The sequence below is a fragment of the Phyllobates terribilis genome, unplaced genomic scaffold (assembly GCF_046119375.1).
Source record: "Phyllobates terribilis strain yellow unplaced genomic scaffold, ASM4611937v1 Scaffold_1__5_contigs__length_1240528914, whole genome shotgun sequence".
NCBI lineage: Eukaryota > Metazoa > Chordata > Amphibia > Anura > Dendrobatidae > Phyllobates > Phyllobates terribilis.
The window spans coordinates 140,861,591-140,883,220 of NW_027362761.1; the positions used below are offsets into that span (position 1 = coordinate 140,861,591).

Below are 21,630 nucleotides of genomic sequence, written 5' to 3' on the forward strand. Positions count from 1 at the left end.
TCAGGTCTGGAGACTAGCTACGCCACTCCAGAACCTTGAAATGCTTCTTATAGAGCCTCTTCTTAGTTGCCCAGGCTGTGTGTTTTGGGTCATTGTCATGCTGGAAGACCCAGCCACGAGCCATATTTAATGCTCTTACTAAGAGAAGGAGGTTGTTGGCCAAAATCTCGCAATACATGACCCCATCCTTCAATAGGGTGCAGTCGTCCTGTCCCCTTTGCAGAAAGACACCACCAAAGTATGATGTTTCCTGCACCATGCTTCACAATTTCGACGGTGTTCTTCCAAACATGGCAATAGGAGTTGATACCAAAAATTTCTACTTTGGTTTCATCTGACCACAGGACCTTCTCCCATGTCTCCTCTGGATCATCCAGATGGTCATTGGTGAACTTCAAATAGGCCTGGACATGTGCTGGCATGAGCAGGGGGACCCTGCATGACCTGCAGGATTTTAATCCATGACGGTCAAGTGTGTTACTAATGGTAATGTTTGAGACTGTGGTCCCAGCTTTCTTCAGGTCATTGACCACGTCCTTCGTGTAGTTCTGGGCTGATTCCTGACTGTTCTCAGAATCATCCTTATCCCACGAGGCAAGATCTTGCATGGAGCCCCAAACCGAGAAAGACTGACAGTGATCTTGTGTTTCTTCCATTTTCTAATAATTGTGCCAACAGTTGTTGATTTCTCACCAATCTGCTTGCCTATTGGCCTGTAGACCATCCCAACCTTGTGCAGGTCTACAATTTTGTCCCTGGTGTCCTTACACAGCTCTTTGGTCTTGGCCAAGGCGGAGAGGTTGGAGTGTGATTGATTGAATGTGTGGACAGGTGTCTTTTATACAGTGAATGAGTTCAAACATGTGCAATTAAAACACCTGTATTAACTGCACCTGTTTGCACCTGTTTTAGTGCAGATTAGAAGAGCTTCTTAAAGCAAAACTAACAGGTCTGTGAGAGCCAGAATTCTTGCTGGTTGGTAGGTGATCAAATACTTATTTCATGCAATAAAATGCAACTTACTTATTTAAAAATCATACCATGTGATTTTCTAGTTTTTATTTTTAAATTCTGTTTCTCACAGTTGAAGTGTACCTACTATAAAAATTAAAGACCTCTCCATTCTTTGTAAGTGGGAAAATTTGCAAAATCGGCAGTGTATCAAATACTTATTTTCCCCACTATATATAGAAACATACAGAGTAATCATGTAGCAAATACATAAAATTGCTTGCCAGCACAAAACAAAAAATAAAAGATGGCCATCTCAAAAAGTTGGATGAAATCCAACGAAATCATGGAAAAAAACAGAAGCAGATAATATACTCCCCATATTGGGAAGTGGGCATTCCAGCTTAAAACCTCTGAGTTCCCAAGGTAAATAACGCATAGTGGAAAAAAGTAGTAGAAAGAATGTATAAAAAAATTATATATAAAATTATTGATTAATCATTTTATGATGCCATTGTAAAAGAGCATACTTTTATATGTGTGTTTATTGCATTAAATTAATTGCTTGATAATGTTTCTTTGGAGTCAAAACTTTGCTGTTTTGCAAAAAAGATTGTTCACATTTTGAATATCTATATAGTGGGCCATCTGCCTTTTTTTCCACGTGTGTGTATATACAGTATGTGTATACAGTTGAAACCAGAAGTTTACATACACTATATAAAAATACACATATGCATGTTTTTCTCAATATCTGGCATATATATACAGTACAGACCAAAAGTTTGGACACACCTTCTCATTTAAAGATTTTTCTGTATTTTCATGACTTTGAAAATTGTACATTCACACTGAAGGCATCAAAACTATGAATTAACACATGTGGAATTATATATTTAACAAAAAAGTGTGAAACAACTGAAAATATGTCTTATATTCTAGGTTCTTCAAAGTAGCCACCTTTTGCTTTGATGACTGCTTTGCACACTCTTGGCATTCTCTTGATGAGCTTCAAGAGGTAGTCACCGGAAATGGTCTTCCAACAATCTTGAAGGAGTTCCCAGAGATGCTTAGCACTTGTTGGCCCTTTTGCCTTCACTCTGCGGTCCAGCTCACCCCAAACCATCTCGATTGGGTTCAGGTCTGGTGACTGTGGAGGCCAGGTCATCTGGCGTAGCACCCCATCACTCTCCTTCTTGGTCAAATAGCCCTTACACAGCCTGGAGGTGTGTTTGGGGTCATTGTCCTGTTGAAAAATAAATGATTGTCTAACTAAACGCAAACCGGATGGAATAGCATGCCGCTGCAAGATGCTGTGGTAGCCATGCTGGTTCAGTATGCCTTCAATTTTGAATAAATCCCCAACAGTGTCACCAGCAAAGCACCCCACACCATCACACCTCCTCCTCCATGCTTCACGGTGGGAACCAGGCATGTAGAGTCCATCCGTTCACCTTTTCTGCATCGCACAAAGACACGGTGAATGCAACCAAAGATCTCAAATTTGGACTCATCAGACCAAAGCACAGATTTCCACTGGTCTAATGTCCATTCCTTGTGTTCTTTAGCCCAAACAAGTCTCTTCTGCTTGTTGACTGTCCTTAGCAGTGGTTTCCTAGCAGCTATTTTACCATGAAGGCCTGCTGCACAAAGTCTCCTCTTAACAGTTGTTGTAGAGATGTGTCTGCTGCTAGAACTCTGTGTGGCATTGACCTGGTCTCTAATCTGAGCTGCTGTTAACCTGCGATTTTTGAGGCTGGTGACTTGGATAAACTTAAGTAATGATGGCCACTCGTTTTTCTTTACTTAGCTGTTTTTTTCTTGCCATAATACAAATTATAACAGTCTATTCAGTAGGACTATCAGCTGTGTGTCCACCTGACTTCTGCACAACACAACTGATGGTCCCATCCCCATTTATAAGGCAAGAAATCCCACTTATTAAACCTGACAGGGCACACCTGTGAAGTGAAAACCATTTCTGGTGACTACCTCTTGAAGCTCATCAAGAGAATGCCAAGAGTGTGCAAAGCAGTCATCAAAGCAAAAGGTGGCTACTTGGAAGAACCTAGAATATATGACATATGTTCAGTTGTTTCACACTTTTTTGTTAAGTATACAATTCCTCATGTGTTAATTCATAGTTTTGATGCCTTCAGTGTGAATGTACAATTTTCAAAGTCATGAAAATACAGAAAAATCTTTAAATGAGAAGGTGTGTCCAAACTTTTGGTCTGTACTGTATATATATGTATACACCTATATATTTATATATATACCGTATATACCGTTGAAACAACCATAAAGTTAAAGGGGCTTTCCAGGATTAACTTTTTTTCCAGCATAAATTTCCCAGGATAGAAATAAGAAAATTACTTTTACTCATCAATCACTGCTTCTGGTCTTTGTTGACAGGTTCCAGCACGTGACTGCTGCAGCCAACCACTGGATTCATTTGTCTTGTGGGGACTACATTGGCATCACTGCTGAACCTAGTGATTGGCTACATTATGTCATGTGCTGTAGTGATGACGTCATGACTGCAACCTGTCAACAAAGACCAGGGACAGCAGCGGTTAGGTAGGGCTGGAGAAGCGGTAGGCAGGTAAAGCTTATTATTATATTTTTACTCTAGGCAAGCTTTTTCCATAAAAAGTTATTCCTAGGAAACCCTTCTAAATTAGAGGATTCCAACTTCTTACCATTCTACTAGATAGAGCTTCATCATTGTGTGTAGTAGCAATACACAAGATTCCCCTCACCTCTCCGCTCCGTGCCCGGCGTCTTCCTCCTGCTCTGCTGGCAGCGCGCGCTGCTTCCCGGCCTCTGTGCTTAGGGCGCGCGCGCGCTTCCCCTCTCTTAAAGGAGCCGCGCGCGCCGTCCTAAGGAGTCCCCGGCCAATGGCCGGAGGACCTCACCATATATAAGGCACCTCCTCCAAAATGGAGGTGCCCGAGCAATGTTGTTGCAAAGCCTTTCAACTCTGCTTCAGCCCTCAGGTCCCGTTACCAGTTACCTGCCAGTCACCTGCCAGATTCCTGCTTGATACCTGCCTGATACCTGCCTGATATCTGCTTACCTGCTTGCTATCCTGTGGTCCGACAGTCTGCTTACCAGCACCTGCCAGTCTGTCTATGGATCAGTCCGCCTGCGGACCAGGAAGTACCTGCCAGATACCTGCCTTATACCTGCCTGCCTGTCCAGAGACTCTTACTCGCTCACCTGGGAGCGTTCACCTGCTACCTGCCTGCTAGCCTACCTGGAGGCTTAGCCGTCACTTGCTGTGACCACCTGCCTGTCCAGAGACTCTTGCCCGCTCACCTGGGAGCGCTCACCTGCTACCTGCCTGCTAGCCTACCTGGAGGCTCTGCCGTCACTAGCCGTGACCACCTGCCTGTCCAGAGACTCTTGCCCGCTCACCTGGGAGCGCTCACCTGCTACCTGCCTGCTAGCCTACCTGGAGGCTCTGCCGTCACTTGCCGTGACCACCTGCCTGTCCAGAGACTCTTACACGCTCACCTGGGAGCGCTCACCTGCTACCTGCCTGCTAGCCTACCTGGAGGCTCTGCCGTCACTTGCCGTGACCACCTGCCTGTCCAGAGACTCTTGCCCGCTCACCTGGGAGCGCTCACCTGCTACCTGCCTGCTAGCCTATCTAGAGACTCTTTCCCTGCTGTCACTTGCCGTTACCACCTGCCCGTCTAGAGACTCTTACCCTGCTGTCACTTGCCGTGACCATCCGCCTGTCAAGAGACTGTCCCCGTCACTTGCCGTGACCTCCTGCCCTTCTACCCAGAGACTGTCCCTGTCACTTGCCGTGACTACCTGCCTGCCTTCCCTGGGAGCCACCCGCTTCCTTACAAGGACTGCCCCTTTGTATAATTGCTCAGAGGTTCCACCTCCCAGACCCGTTACAGTTTGCTCGGGCCATGGAACCCGGTGGCACCCAAGCTCCCTCGCTCTCGGACCTATGCCATGAACTGTCCCGTCAGAGGTCCCAACAGGAGTCCATCCTGAGCCACCTGCGTAGTGTTAACTCCCGTCTGGACACACTGACTACATCTTCGGGACCAGCTTCCAGTCGCACGACTCCTACCCCGGCAGCGCCGCTGCCCATCAATTCCATGGCATCTCTTCCCGGTCCCCGCCTCACCGCCCCGCCTCGTTTTGGCGGAGATCCCGGTCAGGCACGGGGCTTCATTAACCTGTGCACTCTGCACTTCGAACTGTTGGCACACCAGTTTTCCACCGACCGAGCCAAAGTAGCCTTCATCATGTCCCATCTCACGGGGAAGGCGCTGGCCTGGCTAAATCCTCTATGGGAGAGAGGAGACCCCCTGGTGTCCAATCTGCCAGCCTTTCTCTCGGCTTTCCGGAAGGTCTTCGACGAACCAGGACGGAGGACCTCATCCGCCTCATCTCTGCTACGCCTCCGCCAAGGAAGTCTCACCGTGGGCCAATATGCCATACGGTTAAGTACCCTTGCTTCGGAGCTTGCCTGGGATAACGACGTCCTGGTGTCCGTCTTCTGGGAGGGTCTGTCCGGCCGTATTAAAGATGAACTCGCCGGTCGGGACATTCCTACCACTCTCGAAGACTTAATTACACTTGCCACCCGGATTGACATCCGGTTCCAGGAGCGCACCAAAGAGGTCACCCGTGAGAGGAGGTTTCCAAGCCTTGCCCCTACCTTCCAGAGATCCGTCACTTCCTCCGTTACTCCTCCGGCGCACTCACCCAAGCCTATGCAGGTCGACCAGACCAAGATGGTCAAGACCCGTCAAGAATTACGCCGTGCCGAGGGGAGCTGCTTCTACTGTGGCAGTAAGGAGCACCGGATCCGTTCCTGCCCGGAGAGGTCGGGAAACGCCTGTGTCTAGGATCGCTCAGAGAGGTTACCCTAGACAGAAATAAACCCTCTCCATCTCTAATGCTGTCGGTCTCTATCATCTGCGGGGAGAACCGTTATTTTGAACTGGCTCAACTTGACTCTGGAGCTGCCGGAAATCTCATTTCTCAGTCCCTGGTAGAGAAATACCGCATTCCCACCAAACCTCTGGCTGTACCCTTATCTGTCGCCGCCGTGGATGGGGGCCTCTTACCACATCCCATCCAACTCATCACCGAATCCATAACTCTGCAGGTGGGAATGCTGCACTCTGAGAGCATCTGCTTCCATGTTCTGCCTGGACTCTCTCACGCCCTCTTGCTAGGCCTACCTTGGCTCCAGAGACACGCACCCGTGCTTGATTGGCAGAACGGAGAAGTTCTTCGCTGGGGACAGGACTGCCATAAGACTTGTTTAGTTCCCGTTCATCCTGCTCGTCCTTCTCCTACCCCAGCCAATCTACCTGGCCTACCGGCTCCCTATTGCTCTTTTGCCGACGTCTTTAATAAAAGAGAAGCAGAGACATTACCCCCTCATAGACCATACGACTGCCCAGTTGACCTGATGCCCGGCGCTACTCCTCCCCGTGGGCGTATTTACCCTTTGTCCGCTGCTGAGACCCGGTCCATGTCTGAATATATTGAGGAGAATCTGGCCCGGGGATTTATCCGGAAATCTACCTCCCCGGCGGGAGCAGGCTTCTTTTTCGTCAAAAAGAAGGACGGCTCACTCCGTCCCTGTATACACTATAGAGGCCTTAATCAGATCACAGTGAAGAATAAATACCCCATTCCGCTCATTCCTGAATTATTTGACCGTCTGAGGGGGGCTAGAATCTTCACCAAGCTGGACCTCTGTGGGGCGTATAATTTGGTCCGTATCCGTCAGGGGGATGAATGGAAGACGGCATTCAACACCCGGGATGGCCACTATGAATATCTTGTAATGCCCTTCGGTCTCTGTAACGCTCCCGCCGTCTTTCAAGAGTTGGTCAATGACATCTTCCGTGACCTTCTCTACTCCTGCGTGGTGGTGTACCTGGACGACATCTTGGTCTTCTCTCCGGATCTTCTCACTCACCGGAGGGACGTTCGTCAGGTCCTGCTCAGGCTCAGGCAGAACCACCTCTACGCTAAATATGAGAAGTGCCTCTTTGAGCAGACCTCGCTTCCGTTTCTGGGCTACATAATCTCTCAGACAGGCCTACAAATGGACCCTGAGAAACTGTCTGCCATCGAGAAGTGGCCCCGACCAGAGGGGTTGAAGGCTATTCAGCGGTTCCTGGGCTTCGCCAACTACTACCGCCTCTTCATTTCGCACTTCTCTTCCCAGACTGCCCCTATCTCGGCGCTCACCCGTAAGGGTGCTAATCCCAGAGAATGGCCGCCCGAAGCAGAGGAGGCCTTCCTTTCCTTAAAACAAGCTTTTTCCTCCGCCCCTGTGCTGGATCGTCCGGACGGCAACAAACAATTCTTTCTAGAAGTCGACGCTTCCTCCTCCGGAGCCGGAGCAGTACTTACCCAAAAGTCGTCTTCCGGAAGAATGGTAACTTGCGGCTTCTTCTCCAAACTCTTCTCCTCTTCGGAGCGCAATTATTCTATAGGAGACCGAGAATTGTTGGCCATTAAGCTGGCACTGGAGGAGTGGCGTTACCTGCTCGAGGGGGCTCTTCACCCGGTAATAATTTACACGGACCACAAGAACTTGGCTTCCCTCCAGAGTGCCCAGAGACTTAACCCGGTCCTTGTTCTTCGCCCGCTTTAATTTCATTCTTCATTTTCGCCCGGCTGACAAAAACATCAAAGCTGATGCCTTATCCCGATCCTTTTTGGTCTCTGATCTTGAGGAGGAGCCTAAACACATCATCGACCCTGCCAAAGTAATGCAGGTGGCCCCCGTGAATCTAAATCGTCTTCCACCCGGTAAGACGTTCATAACTGTTCCTGATCGTGAGAAGGTTCTACACTGGGGACACTCGTCCAAGCTAGCTGGCCACGCTTGTCAGAAAAAGGCCCTCCAGCTTATTACCCGGCATTACTGGTGGCCTACCCTGCACAAGGACGCAATAGACTTTGTTTCAGCCTGTGTGTCCTGCGCCAGCAACAAGGTTCCGAGACATCTGCCAGCCGGCCGTCTCCTTCCTCTTCCTGTACCTGCTGCCCCGTGGCAGCATATAGCTATGGATTTTATTACGGACCTCCCTGTCTCTGCCGGCTGTATGGTCATATGGGTGGTCGCTGACCGCTTCTCCAAAATGGCTCATTTTATTCCCCTGCCGGGTCTCCCGTCTGCATCAGAGTTAGCTAAAGACTTTATCCATCATGTCTTCCGTCTTCATGGTCTTCCTCTCCACATCGTATCCGACCGAGGGGTACAGTTCACCTCTCGTTTTTGGCGAGCCATGTGTAAACTGCTGGGGGTCACCTTGGACTTTTCTTCTGCTTATCACCCACAGTCCAATGGCCAAGTAGAACGGATCAACCAAATTTTAACCAGTTACCTCCGGCACTTTGTTAATGCTCACCATTCCGACTGGGTGGATCTTTTACCGTGGGCCGAATTTTCTTACAATAATCACGAGAGCGAATCTTCCTCCAAATCCCCGTTTTTTGTAGTCTTCGGTCAGCATCCTCAGATCCCGTTTCCCGTCTCCGCCTCGGTGGACAATCCGGCTGCGGAATCTCTCATTAACGAATTTTCCTCCATTTGGGAAAGTACCAGATCCGCACTTCTTCAGTCATCCGAGCGGATGAAAAAACAGGCTGACAAGAGACGTCTGGATCCACCACAATTCCATCCTGGAGATAAGGTCTGGCTCTCGTCCAAATATGTCCGGCTCAAGATTCCTTCCTACAAGTTAGGGCCTCGGTTCATCGGCCCACTGGAAGTTATCAAACAAATCAACCCGGTGGCCTATAAATTGAGACTCCCGGCCAATTTGCGGATTCCTAACTCCTTCCATGTATCTCTACTCAAACCCGTGATACTTAACTCTTTTTCCAAGTCTACAGGTACGCCTCCTGCTCCGGTTTCCGCTGAAAACGAGTTTGAGGTAGAGAACATTCTGGCCACCAAAAGGGTAAGAGGAAGGACCTTTTTTCTAGTGGATTGGAAGGGGTTTGGTCCTGAGGAGAGAACATGGGAGCCCCGGGAGAACATCCATGCCCCGCTCATCCTTGATAAATTTCTGTCTGGCCTAAAAAAGGGGGGGCCTAAAGGGGGGGTACTGTAGCGTCGGCGTCCCTGCCTCCTGCTAGGCAGGGACGCCGTTCCCCTCACCTCTCCGCTCCGTGCCCGGCGTCTTCCTCCCGCTCTGCTGGCAGCGCGCGCTGCTTCCCGGCCTCTGTGCTCAGGGCGCGCGCGCGCTTCCCCTCTCTTAAAGGAGCCGCGCGCGCCGTCCTAAGGAGTCCCCGGCCAATGGCCGGAGGACCTCACCATATATAAGGCACCTCCTCCAAAATGGAGGTGCCCGAGCAATGTTGTTGCAAAGCCTTTCAACTCTGCTTCAGCCCTCAGGTCCCGTTACCAGTTACCTGCCAGTCACCTGCCAGATTCCTGCTTGATACCTGCCTGATATCTGCTTACCTGCTTGCTATCCTGTGGTCCGACAGTCTGCCTACCAGCACCTGCCAGTCTGTCTATGGATCAGTCGGCCTGCGGACCAGGAAGTACCTGACAGATACCTGCCTGCCTGTCCAGAGACTCTTACTTGCTCACCTGGGAGCGTTCACCTGCTACCTGCCTGCTAGCCTACCTGGAGGCTTAGCCGTCACTTGCTGTGACCACCTGCCTGTCCAGAGACTCTTGCCCGCTCACCTGGGAGCGCTCACCTGCTACCTGCCTGCTAGCCTACCTGGAGGCTCTGCCGTCACTTGCCGTGACCACCTGCCTGTCCAGAGACTCTTGCCCGCTCACCTGGGAGCGCTCACCTGCTACCTGCCTGCTAGCCTACCTGGAGGCTCTGCTGTCACTTGCCGTGACCACCTGCCTGTCCAGAGACTCTTGCCCGCTCACCTGGGAGCGCTCACCTGCTACCTGCCTGCTAGCCTACCTGGAGCCTCTGCCGTCACTTGCCGTGACCACCTGCCTGTCCAGAGACTCTTGCCCGCTCACCTGGGAGCGCTCACCTGCTACCTGCCTGCTAGCCTATCTAGAGACTCTTTCCCTGCTGTCACTTGCCGTGACCACCTGCCCGTCTAGAGACTCTTTCCCTGCTGTCACTTGCCGTGACCACCTGCCCGTCTAGAGACTCTTACCCTGCTGTCACTTGCCGTGACCATCCGCCTGTCAAGAGACTGTCCCCGTCACTTGCCGTGACCTCCTGCCCTTCTACCCAGAGACTGTCCATGTCACTTGCCGTGACTACCTGCCCGCCTTCCCTGGGAGCCACCCGCTTCCTTACAAGGACTGCCCCTTTGTATAGTTGCTCAGAGGTTCCACCTCCCAGACCCGTTACAGTTTGGTGCTATGTAACATAAAAATGATCTTATTCTCTGAACATATAAAGACATATTAGGAAAAGAATAAGCGCAGAATGTATAAAGGAGTCCATAAGTCTTCAGCTCGAGGACTGAATTGTAACTGGTGACAGCATGCAATGCTCACTAGTATCTTGTCAGTACAGTCAGTCAATGGCTGGACCATAGCACTTTTCATACACCTCTATGTAACTTTATTATGCATTACATGGCATGTAAAGGGTTAAATGGGACCCACCGCAAGCTTCTGCAGGCGTGTTCTGTGACACGAGATAACAGCAGGAATGCAATCAGATTTTTGCAGGCACAATGGCATCCATCGTCTCTTCCCATCTAACTGCAGACATGCTAATTAATATATTTCTCGATCACCAGGTTGTTTGAAATAGTAATTAAAAGAGTAATTGAAATGTTTACTTGTTGTAGGAGTGTCAACCAAGACGTGGAATATAGCAATTACCCAGGATGGATTAGAAGAGGACGATGAGACCTTTGAAGTGATTCTAAATTCTCCCGTGAATGCAGTTCTTGGCACTAATACAAGAGCTGTAGTGAAAATTGTGGACCCCAGAGGAGGTATTCTTTTTGATCTCCATCTTAAAATCTGGAACAGTCTTTGCAGAAATTCTACCCCCTTTTCAGTAACAAATTGTCACCGGTAATGATAACCTTCATAACAAAGTAGGTGTTTCTTTTGAATTGTGGCTACCATTATGCTATAGACATCGGTACAGTCTATTAGATAAAACAGCTAAGTTTATTTGTATGTGACTCCAGCGTGTAGTGTTGTCAGGTATAAACCTCATTTGTAAAAGGTTTATTGAGCTAAATCGATGGCAAATGCACATTACATAGGTGTGTGGTGCAATACAGTCATTTCTGTACCATGTTGAAATAAATGCTAAAATAGGGGATATCATTTTGTGTGATGACATTATTCTTAACGACTTGCAGAGCACAAAACATTTCAAAATTTCAGGAAGGGTTCACACGTAAGTCACAAAGACATTTTATATACAAATTGCCTCTTCAGAGAAAAAGAGGACTTGAACTCTATAGCGCCACCTATTGGAAGCAACAATCCTAAAAAAGTCACAATTGACCCTTTAACGAGTCGTGCGATATGACTTGGGATAAAAGCCAAATCAGAATCTCAATTTGCCGACACGGTGTTTCTGGCTGACATTTTAGTATGATCTTGAGGAGTTGAACTGAGATCATGCAGCTGCAGGAGGCAGCCTCTCTCCCCATAGAGAAGTCAGAGACAGTTTATTACACAGTACTGAATTAGTATACAGTTAGAAGAGCAACTGAGACACTTGCCATCCCGTCTTCACCATCTTGTGATTGCCAGGCACCGAGGAAAATCAGCTCTACAGTGCACTCAGGAGGCTGAATTTGTATGCGGGGCTCTGATATGAAAGCCTGTTACAGAGGAAAATGAAATACGAAAAAATATTGCAGGGGCAATGCTGGGGTCCTAAATGATCAGGGGCCCAAACCTCAAGTGATATTTCCCTCCATCTGCTCCCCAATACACTATATACATATATATATACATACATATATATATATATATATATATATATATATATATATATATAATAACATTTTTGTATATTTAATAATGGATTAATTAGTTTATTTTTTTTTCTCCACTGGAGGAAAAATATAAAAAATATTGTTTTCATATTTCCAAGTATAGGCTACTAGAAAAAACGGTCAGATCAAGCAACCTTTATAATAGTTGGTTTAAATTTAACCTTCCTAGCGGGAGCCTGTCACCTCCTCTACTTTTGTGGCTACATATACCGCATTCATGCCTTATGATAGAACAGCTTGGGAGGCTGTCAGCTCTCTTTGACTCTAAAACTTTAATTGATAATATGGTGGTTGCCACCACTGACAAGATGCTGTGGGCACCAGAGCCTTTCAGCAGCGGTCGCTAGGTGTTTCTAGAAAAGCTAAAAGCATAAGGTCAGCAGGCGCTGCAAGAACTTACACAGTTCCAGACACTTCATCTTATCATCGACAGCCACAAATTATTTTCACTAGCGACATTCACACGTTCAGTATCTGGTCAGTATTTTACATCAGTATCTGTGAGCCAAAACCAGGAGTGGAGCAATCAGAGGAAAAGTATAATAGAAACACGTCACCACTAGTGATGAGCGAGCATGCTTGTTACTCGAGATTTACGAGCATGCTTGGGTGTTTTCTGAGTATCTTCAGCGTGCTCGGGTGTTATGTTTTAGTTAGTGATGAGCGAGTATGTTCTGTTAACCCTTTCGGCGAGCATGCTCGGGTGCTCACTGCGTATCTTCAGCGTGCTCGGTATTAGGTTTTAGTCACTCCGTGCTCATGATTTGCGACTGTTTGACAGCTTTAATACATGTGAGGAATGCCTAAGAAATAGGTATTCCTCACGTATATTAAAGCTGTCAAACAGTTGCAAATCATGAGCACGGAGTGACTAAAACATAACACCGAGCACGCTGAAGATACTCGTAAAACACCCGAGCATGCTCGTAAATCTCGAGTAATGAGCATGCTCGCTCATCACTAGCTTTAGTCACTAAGTGCTCATGATTTGCAACTGTTTGATAGCTTTAATACATGTGAGGAATGCCTGTTTTTGGCTTACAAATACTGATGTAAAATACTGACCAAATACTGAGCGTGGCCGTAGAGATATTTTTGCTTACTGTTCCTACACCCTGCAGCCCCAATATAGCACAAATAATTAATAATAAAAAAAGAAAACACTATTAATAAAATCAAACTACTTTTTAAAACATTTAATTATTAAAAACAAAGAATATTGGTAAAAAAAATGTTAGACAATGTGGTTTATAGTGTACAAAGCTCCTTGGAAACTTGAATTTAATGACTAAGAGTGAAAAAGTTAAGAATATTACACAATCCTAGTATTGCTACGAACATTTGCTGACAGTTTCACCATCGTTTTAATTATTATTTCATAAATCAATAGTACACGTGAAAATAAGTAACTTTGTAATATATCTCATCAGATAAATCTGCTTCTATCTCCTCTTAGATTGATCATTCATTTTCAATTCATCGGTAAAATCTGTATTCAATGAAGACTTATGGGGCCGATTCATCAAGACTGACATAGTGCAAGCTCATGCTATACCAGTCTTGACAGAGTACACGGCGCCAAATTAATTAAGATGCGTACACCACTTAATGAATATGGTGCGTCTGGTAAGTGGCGTGCACCTCCGTGTGCTGGGCCAGAAAGCTTAGAAAACGTCAGCAAATTTAATGAATTCGACAAAGGGCGGCGTAGCTATGCTCCCTCCAGCTCCACCTATTTAGACGGAGCTGATCCATTATAAAACCTTTTACACCACTTTTATAAAGGTAAAAACTTTGATGATTCGGCCCTCTTAAGCACCAGCTGCCATCTCCTATCTCAGTAATGGGAAACTACATTCACTGAATAGAGGTTTTACCTGTAAATTTAGCGTTTTGAGAATGAAAGATCAGTCCAGGAGGATAAAGAAGATTTCTTTGATTATATATATAACACAAAGTTACTTATTTTCACGTGTACTATTGATTTATAAAAAAAATAAAATAAAATGGACGGTTACATTTTAAATGTTGGAGTAAGATTAAATGTTTAGGAACACATTTACAAGTTCTACATAAATGTTGAGGTTAACCTAGAAGTGGGAGTATTGGAAGATGTCCCTACCCTAGATCTAATGTAAATCATGTGGCATTCCAGTAAAATTCCTTGAGTGTCAGATAATTCATCGCTGATTTCCAGGATTGAGTTGAGATATAATATGGATGACTTAGCAGTACTAATTAATTATCAAATTCCTGTGACGAAAACCGTTTATCACAGCAGTATATTTCTGAATGTTTTTTTATATACCTTTTAGTGACTGATAATACATATCAGTTCCAATTTATGCTGAATTAAATTATTTTTGCTGTATTTTTATAATAGGAAATTGTCGTTTAGGAAAAGTGAAGAATACTGGGAAAGACTGCACCAATAAGTCAGTACGTCTGCAATGTAGTCATGGCCTAGAAGAGCCTACACTTCTCAATTTAAAAGGGGCAGAAGGAGTCATCAGAGGAGATGTGCCAGATATATTTAGCCCTATACAGAATGGAAAGAAAAGACTCAGGCTTATTGGAAATGGAAAATCAGTAAGTGGTATCTGAGCCGTGGCAGTTGCATAATTTTTCATTTGTGCTCATTGAAAGTTATTGAAGCCAGCAGTTACAAAGAAATGTACCTTATTGTCACGGGTGTGTCAGAGGTGACAGACAGTCACCCTGCAGTGATTTGCAGGATGTCTCCACGTTTGGCAATGCAGATAGCTGCCTAGATAGGAGGCTATGTTTAGGACCCAGCGACTACCTCCCTTTAGTCTGGGTGTATATATACCTGTTGTGTCTAGGTGGGCGTGGCCAGTTATACTCATTTGTACTTGGAACTTGGCTGAAGCAGCATCACGTCCTGGAGTCTTGAGGCCGTGTGACCTGTTGGAGTTTCTTCTAAAGCTAAGTTTTTATTTCCTTGTGTTGTCTTCCCCTTTTGTCTTTAGAGTGCTATCGGAGGTTGCTCATCTCCTTTCACTCCCAGCTATAGTCTTATGCCAGAGATAGTAGGGCGAGGCACATGATCGGCGACAGCTGTGGAGGCTGTATAGGGACATTAGGTGGAGGTCCTTGTTTTCTCAATACATTAAAGGGCTTGTCCAAGATAAAAAAAAAGCCAAACAAAGCCATCAATATATGTAAGATAATGAACTAATATGCTCCCAGTTCTTGCCCCAAGGCTGTTTCAGCACAATGTCCTTAATGCTTTTATTTAGATTGTAGAAGTCACTGTCCAGGTAGCCCATTTTCATCTGCATTTCATTAATAGTCTTAGAGGTATATGTCCTGAGACAACTCAAGCCCGACAGTGGCTGCAGACATCACATGGGGTATATGGGCTTTAACATCTGCAGCCATTGTAAATAGTAGCATCGAAGAAGAAGAGCTGGAGATTTCAGGAGGAAGAATGGTAGGTTTATATTAGTTCATTATTTTACAAGTATTGTGGCTCATGTGCAGCATTTTCATTAATTTGGGCAACCCCTTTTAGGGTTGTGTTCCTTGCCTAGCAGACATTAATGACATCCCATGAATGTGTCTCCGATAGGAAACACTTTTAACAATTGATGAAGCTCAAAATTCTAGCTGTGTGTTTCTATTTAAACTCTGTGCTGTTTCTGTGCCAGCCGGAACCATCGCATTGTTTATTGATGGCATTGCCATGAGTTGTCGTACATGGGCAACAACAAACAAAAACACTTGTATTGTGCTTCTCTCACCATGGACTCAAACTGGAGTCGGGGAGAGTAAATTAATCAGTTTGCTGTAAAGTCCATTGTAGCGGGTGGTGTTATTTGTCTTTAGGCACCAAACTGAACAGGTGCATCTTGAGTCTTGATGTAATTGTGTCCAGCGATGGTTTTTCTCTGATTGATCCTGGTAATGAGTTCTAGAGAGTGAGGGCTATGTAACAAAACCTCCAAAGGGTGTAAGCCGGATCATGGGTATGGACAGAATATTCCTGCCTGCTGATCTGAGCGGTCAGTAAGGACTAGAGATGAGCGTTGTTCGACTTGAACTGTTCGCCAATCTCAAATTCGAGCTGTTTTGGGCGGTGTTCGAGCCGTTCGGCGAACACGAACGATTTGAGAAAAATTCGGCTGTTCGAGGTTATGTTCGATAACTGTTCGTGCACCAAAATCATAACTGGATTTTTTCTCAGTAATGATGAAAATTAATGTTAATACGCAGTTTGAGTGTACAGCGGGGTGGGGGGAGGGGCAGGGGATGGATCTCTGCAGGAATAATGAAGATCTCCATTTTTTTTTCTCTTTCCCGCATTTACAGTGGGGAGGTTCAATCTGTCAGCCTATCAGCAGTGCACACACGGAGCGAAGTGCTTTTTTTCACACAAGCAAGGGCATGTGTCATTGGCAGTGTATGTCACATGTCCTTGCCCTATAAGACCAAGCCATTTTCCCCGTCGCCACCATTTTCTCACTGCTGCAGCTGCGTGTTAGACGGCACCGCTGTTGCTGTGTGCGCTATACCTTCTTAATTTCAAGCCAATTTTCGCACAAATCTACAGATAGCTTGGGAGTAGGGAATAGTTGTGATTGCAGTCCTTTTAAGGACTAGGTTACAGCATTTCCTACGACTTTTATCAGGCAGGTCTGTGCTCTTAAATAGATAGATTGTGGGAGTAAAGACTAATTGTAATTGCAGTCCTTTTCAGGACTAGGTTACATCAGTTCCTATCAGTTTTTGCCAGGCAGGTCTGTGCCAGTGCTGTGCAAGTTTTTTTCACAGCATTTGGCTGAATCTAGCAAAGCTAATCCTTTTTGGCCTATTGCAGAGTGTGTTAGTCAGTGGAGTAGCCTATCTGTGTTGCAAGATATACCACCTGTGTATAGAATACCAATTTTTTTACTGCACCTAGTGAAGTAAAATCTTTTGGGCATAGCATCATTCTATTAGTCCATCTATACTGACCTCCATCAGGTTGCAAATTGAATATAATTTTTTTCTGCATCTAGCTCTGAAAAAATATTTGGCCTTCTAGCAGTGTGTGGGACTTTCTCTATTAGTCCATCTATACTGACCTCCATCACGCTGCAAATTCAAAATAATTTTTTGTCTGCATCTAGCTCTGAAAAAATATTTGGCCTTCTAGCAGTGTGTGGGACTTTCTCTATTAGTCCATCTATACTGACCTCCATCAGGTTGCAAATTAAAAATAATTTTTTTCTGCATCTACCTCTGAAAAAATATTTGGGCTTCTAGCTGTGTGTGGGACTTGTTCTATTAGTCCATCTATACTGAACTCCATCAGGTTGCAAATTAAAAATAATTTTTTGTCTGCATCTAGCTCTGAAAAAATATTTGGCCTTCTAGCAGTGTGTGGGACTTTCTCTATTAGTCCATCTATACTGACCTCCATCAGGTTGCAAATTCAAAATAATTTTTTGTCTGCATCTAGCTCTGAAAAAATATTTGGCCTTCTAGCAGTGTGTGGGACTTTCTCTATTAGTCCATCTATACTGACCTCCATCAGGCTGCAAATTAAAAATAATTTTTATCTGCATCTACCTCTGAAAAAATATTTGGCCTTCTAGCTGTGTGTGGGACTTGTTCTATTAGTCCATCTATACTGACCTCCATCAGGTTGCAAACTGAATATAATTTTTTTCTGCATCTAGCTCTGAAAAAATAATTTGGACTTCTAGCAGTATGTGGGACTTTCTCTATTAGTCCATCTATACTGACCTCCATCAGGTTGCAAATTAAAAATAATTTATATCTGCATCTAGCTCTGAAAAAATATTTGGCCTCCTAGCAGTGTGTGGGACTTTCTCTATTAGTCCATCTATACTGACCTCCATCAGGTTGCAAACTGAATATATTTTTTTTCTGCATCTACCTCTGAAAAAATATTTGGGCTTCTAGCTGTGTGTGGGACTTGTTCTATTAGTCCATCTATACTGACCTCCATCAGGTTGCAAATTGAATATAATTTTTTTCTGCATCTAACCCAGCCAATAGTTTTGGCCTAATACCACAGTTTGGCCACTCAGCTCTGCTCGGTTCCCATCCATTGTTTTTTTGTGCAAACAACTCCAGAATTGTGAATTAGTTAACCACCAAAATGAGTGGAAAAAGGCCTGCTGCTGGTGGAAAGGGGAATAGGCGTGTTGGGAAGGGGAAAAAAGGTTGTGTCCGTGGGGTAGGTGTTAAAGCAACAGTAACATCTGCAGAAGAAAGACCATCTTCCAGCCAAACTAAAATGTCTACTTCTTTTAGCGGACAATGTGATAAGATCCCTTTCTTACGGCCACGCCAATCGCTACAAATTCCAGATGAGGTACAAAAACAGCAGGTGCTTCAACGGATATCAAGTGCTCCTTTAAGTGGGCTCTCCTCCACATCAACTTCAACATCACAAATACTCCAGTCCTCAAAGGTGTCACCCCAATCGCACTTGCTTCCTCACAGCTCCCAAATCTCCAGCTGCCCGTCTGAGTATGAGGTAGAACAGATGGTTGAGTCTGCAGAGCTGTTTACTCATACTATAGCCTGGGAATCAGAGGTCGACTCCAGCGCTTCTGTGAATCCAGACGAGGAAATGATCTGCACTGATGCCCAGAATCTTTATGAGTCGGATCCAGGACCACACGCAGAAGGTTCTGACCATAATGTAGACCCTCATTCCCAAACTGTAACTCCTGTTGGTGGAGACAATGAGGAAGACGATGATGAGACTCAAATACCTGATTGGAGCGACAACTTTAGTTTTTTGTCAGGGCAGGAACAGGTTGGCTCTGAGGACGATGGGTGTGATAACGCACAGGGTGATGATGATGAGGTTGGAGATCCCACTTACTGTCAACCCAAAGTCAGCCAAGAGATGAGGTCAGCAGAGGAGGTGGAGAAAGATGCTAGTGACGACGAGGTCAGGTTGCGCCTTCCTGGACAGAGACGTAGTACTGGAAGCACGTCAACAACTGCATCCTCAAACACAACTCTGCCTCTCACCACAAGTCGTGGTGGCTCTTCAGGTCGCATGGGTGCTAAGCCTTGCATAGCCTGGCCATTTTTTCAGATCGATAAAGATGACCCAACTCGTGTTATCTGTAACATTTGTCAGCAAAAGCTAAGTAGAGGCCAAAAAATACATAGTTTGAGTACTTCATGCATGAACCGGCATATGGACATGAAGCATAAGTTGCAGTGGGAAGCTCAGTGTGCTACAATGTGGCCTAGCCGGCCGGGCCAACCACCGTCTGCCATATCTTGTGCATCCGCGGCCTCTTCATCCTCTGTGACTGGGGGGACAGCAGTCACACCTGTTTTGGGGCGCAGACCTGCCACCTCTTTACCCGCAACAGCCAGCGTGATTGGCAGGTCATCATTTTCTTTGGAGGTGGTAACACCAGCTGGTGTTGAGCGCTGTCCGACATCGATAGCACCACCTTTGGATCAAGGCAACCTAACATGTCCGCCTGCATCTTCCTCACAGACCGGCAGTTTGCCGGGGACACCCTTATCAACCCCGTCTAAGCACAATAGCCAGCCCTCGGTCCCTCAGATGTGGACAAGTAAAAGACCATTTCCTCCTAGCCATGAGAAAGCTAAGAGGTTGAATTTCACCATCTGCAAGCTCTTGGCTACAGAAATGCTGCCTTTCCGCCTGGTGGACACAGAGGATTTTCGAGACCTTATGTCCATCGCAGTGCCCCAGTACCAGATGCCCAGTCGGCACTACTTCTCAAAGAAAGGTGTGCCTGCGCTCCACCAGCATGTCGCACACAACATCACCGCTTCTTTGAGAAACTCTGTGTGTGACAGGGTGCATTTCACCACAGACACTTGGACGAGTAGGCATGGACAGGGGCGTTACATGTCGCTGACTGGGCACTGGGTAACTATGGTGACAGCAGGACAAGGGGCTGCTGTCCAAGTCTTGCCGTCCCCACGAGTTGTGCGTCAATCCTCTTTATGTCAAAGTTCCTCCACTGCTTCTGCCTCCTCAACCTCCTCTCGGTCTTCCACCTGCACCCAAAGCCTGTCTGGTCATGCCACAAGCTTTCTAACTGCGCAGAAGGGATCCTGCACACCTCCTTACTATGCTGGCAGTAGGGCTCAACGTCATCAGGCGGTTTTTACTTTGAAATGTCTGGGAAATGTGAGTCACACAGCTGAGGAGTTGTGGTCAGCTCTGGAGAACCAATTTCATGAATGGTTGTCTCCACTGGACCTGAAACCAGGGAAGGCCGTGTGCGACAATGCTGCAAACCTGGGTGCGGCCCTTCGCCGGGGCAATGTCACACACGTGCCTTGTATGGCTCACGTGTTGAACCTGGTTGTCCAGCAATTTTTAGCCCACTATCCCAGACTAGATGGCCTTCTGCAGAGGGCATGGTCGCTGTGTGCTCACTTCCGCCGTTCGCATCCCGCAGCTCAGCGACTTACATCTCTACAGAAGTCGTTGGGCCTGCCACTTCACCGGCTAAAATGCGATGTGCCTACCCGGTGGAATTCAACTCTGCACATGTTGCAGCGATTGTGGCAGCACCGACAAGCCCTGGTGCAATACGTTCTGACGTATAGCCTGGGCCAACGAGATCCAGAGGTGGGGAAAATCACGCTGGAGGAGTGGTCTCAGATCAGGGACCTATGCACCCTTCTGCACAGTTTTGAAATGGCGACGAAGATGTTTAGTGCTGACGATGCCATTATCAGCATGACTATTCCGGTGATTTACATGCTGGAGCACATGTTAAACAGAATTCGGAGTCAGGTGGTGGCACAAGAGGAGGTGGAGGAAGTAGAGGAGGAGGAGTTGTATGCGGAAGGGCTAACATCTGCAAGGTCCAGACGGTCGGCAGCACCAAGGCGGCAGGCATGTGAGGGTGGGGGAGATGGTTTTACCAGGGCGCATGGTAGCAGCCAAACTAGTGAGGAAGGTGCAGGAGCCCAGGAAGAAGTGGAGGACGAACTGATGGAAGACTCATCAGATGAGGGAGACCTTGATCACATTTCTGTTGTGCGAGGTTGGGGGGAGAGGACAGAGGAAGGAAGCATGATTGTTACCTCGCCACCAACACAACAGGGACTTGGTGCTCCTGGATGCGCAACACACATGAGTGCCTTCTTGCTGCACTACCTGCAACATGACGCTCGAATTGTGAGAATTAGAAATAATCCTGACTACTGGGTTGCCACACTGTTAGATCCCCGGTACAAAAGTAAATTTGCAGAAATTATTGCTGCCATAGAAAGGGATGCACGCATGCAGGAGTATCAGCAGAGACTGTTGCAGAATCTTACATGTGCTTTTCCACAAAACACCAGTGGTGCACGTAGTGAATCTCACAGTTCCAACTTGCCAACCGTGGGACCGCCAAGTGTTCAGCACTCAAACCGTAACAGAACCACAGTATCTGCTGGTAACATCAATTTTGCGGAATCATTTCACCACTTTTTTAGCCCATCCTTTGCAAGGCCACAGGAGACAAGAAGTCTGACACATAGTCAACGCCTAGAGACGATGGTACAGGAGTATCTCCAAGTAAACATTGAAGCTATGACTGTGTCACTGGACCTTTGCTCTTTTTGGGCTTCCAATCTGGATAGATGGCCGGAGCTAGCCACTTACGCCTTGGAGATCTTGTCATGCCCCGCAGCCAGCGTTCTGTCTGAACGTGTGTTCAGCGCTGCTGGTGGTGT

The 21,630-nt window shown here is 46.5% G+C and overlaps 1 protein-coding gene across 1 annotated transcript in view; it reads left to right on the forward strand.

Moving 5' to 3' along the window:
- Nucleotides 1-21,630, forward strand: part of FREM1 (FRAS1 related extracellular matrix 1) — a 261,719-nt gene that overhangs the window by 202,826 nt on the left and 37,263 nt on the right. Inside the window, exons 30-31 of the mRNA XM_073667873.1 lie at nt 10,744-10,893; nt 14,303-14,508. Of these exons, the coding sequence (XP_073523974.1) occupies nt 10,744-10,893; nt 14,303-14,508 (356 nt within the window). The remainder of the gene's footprint in view (nt 1-10,743; nt 10,894-14,302; nt 14,509-21,630) is intronic.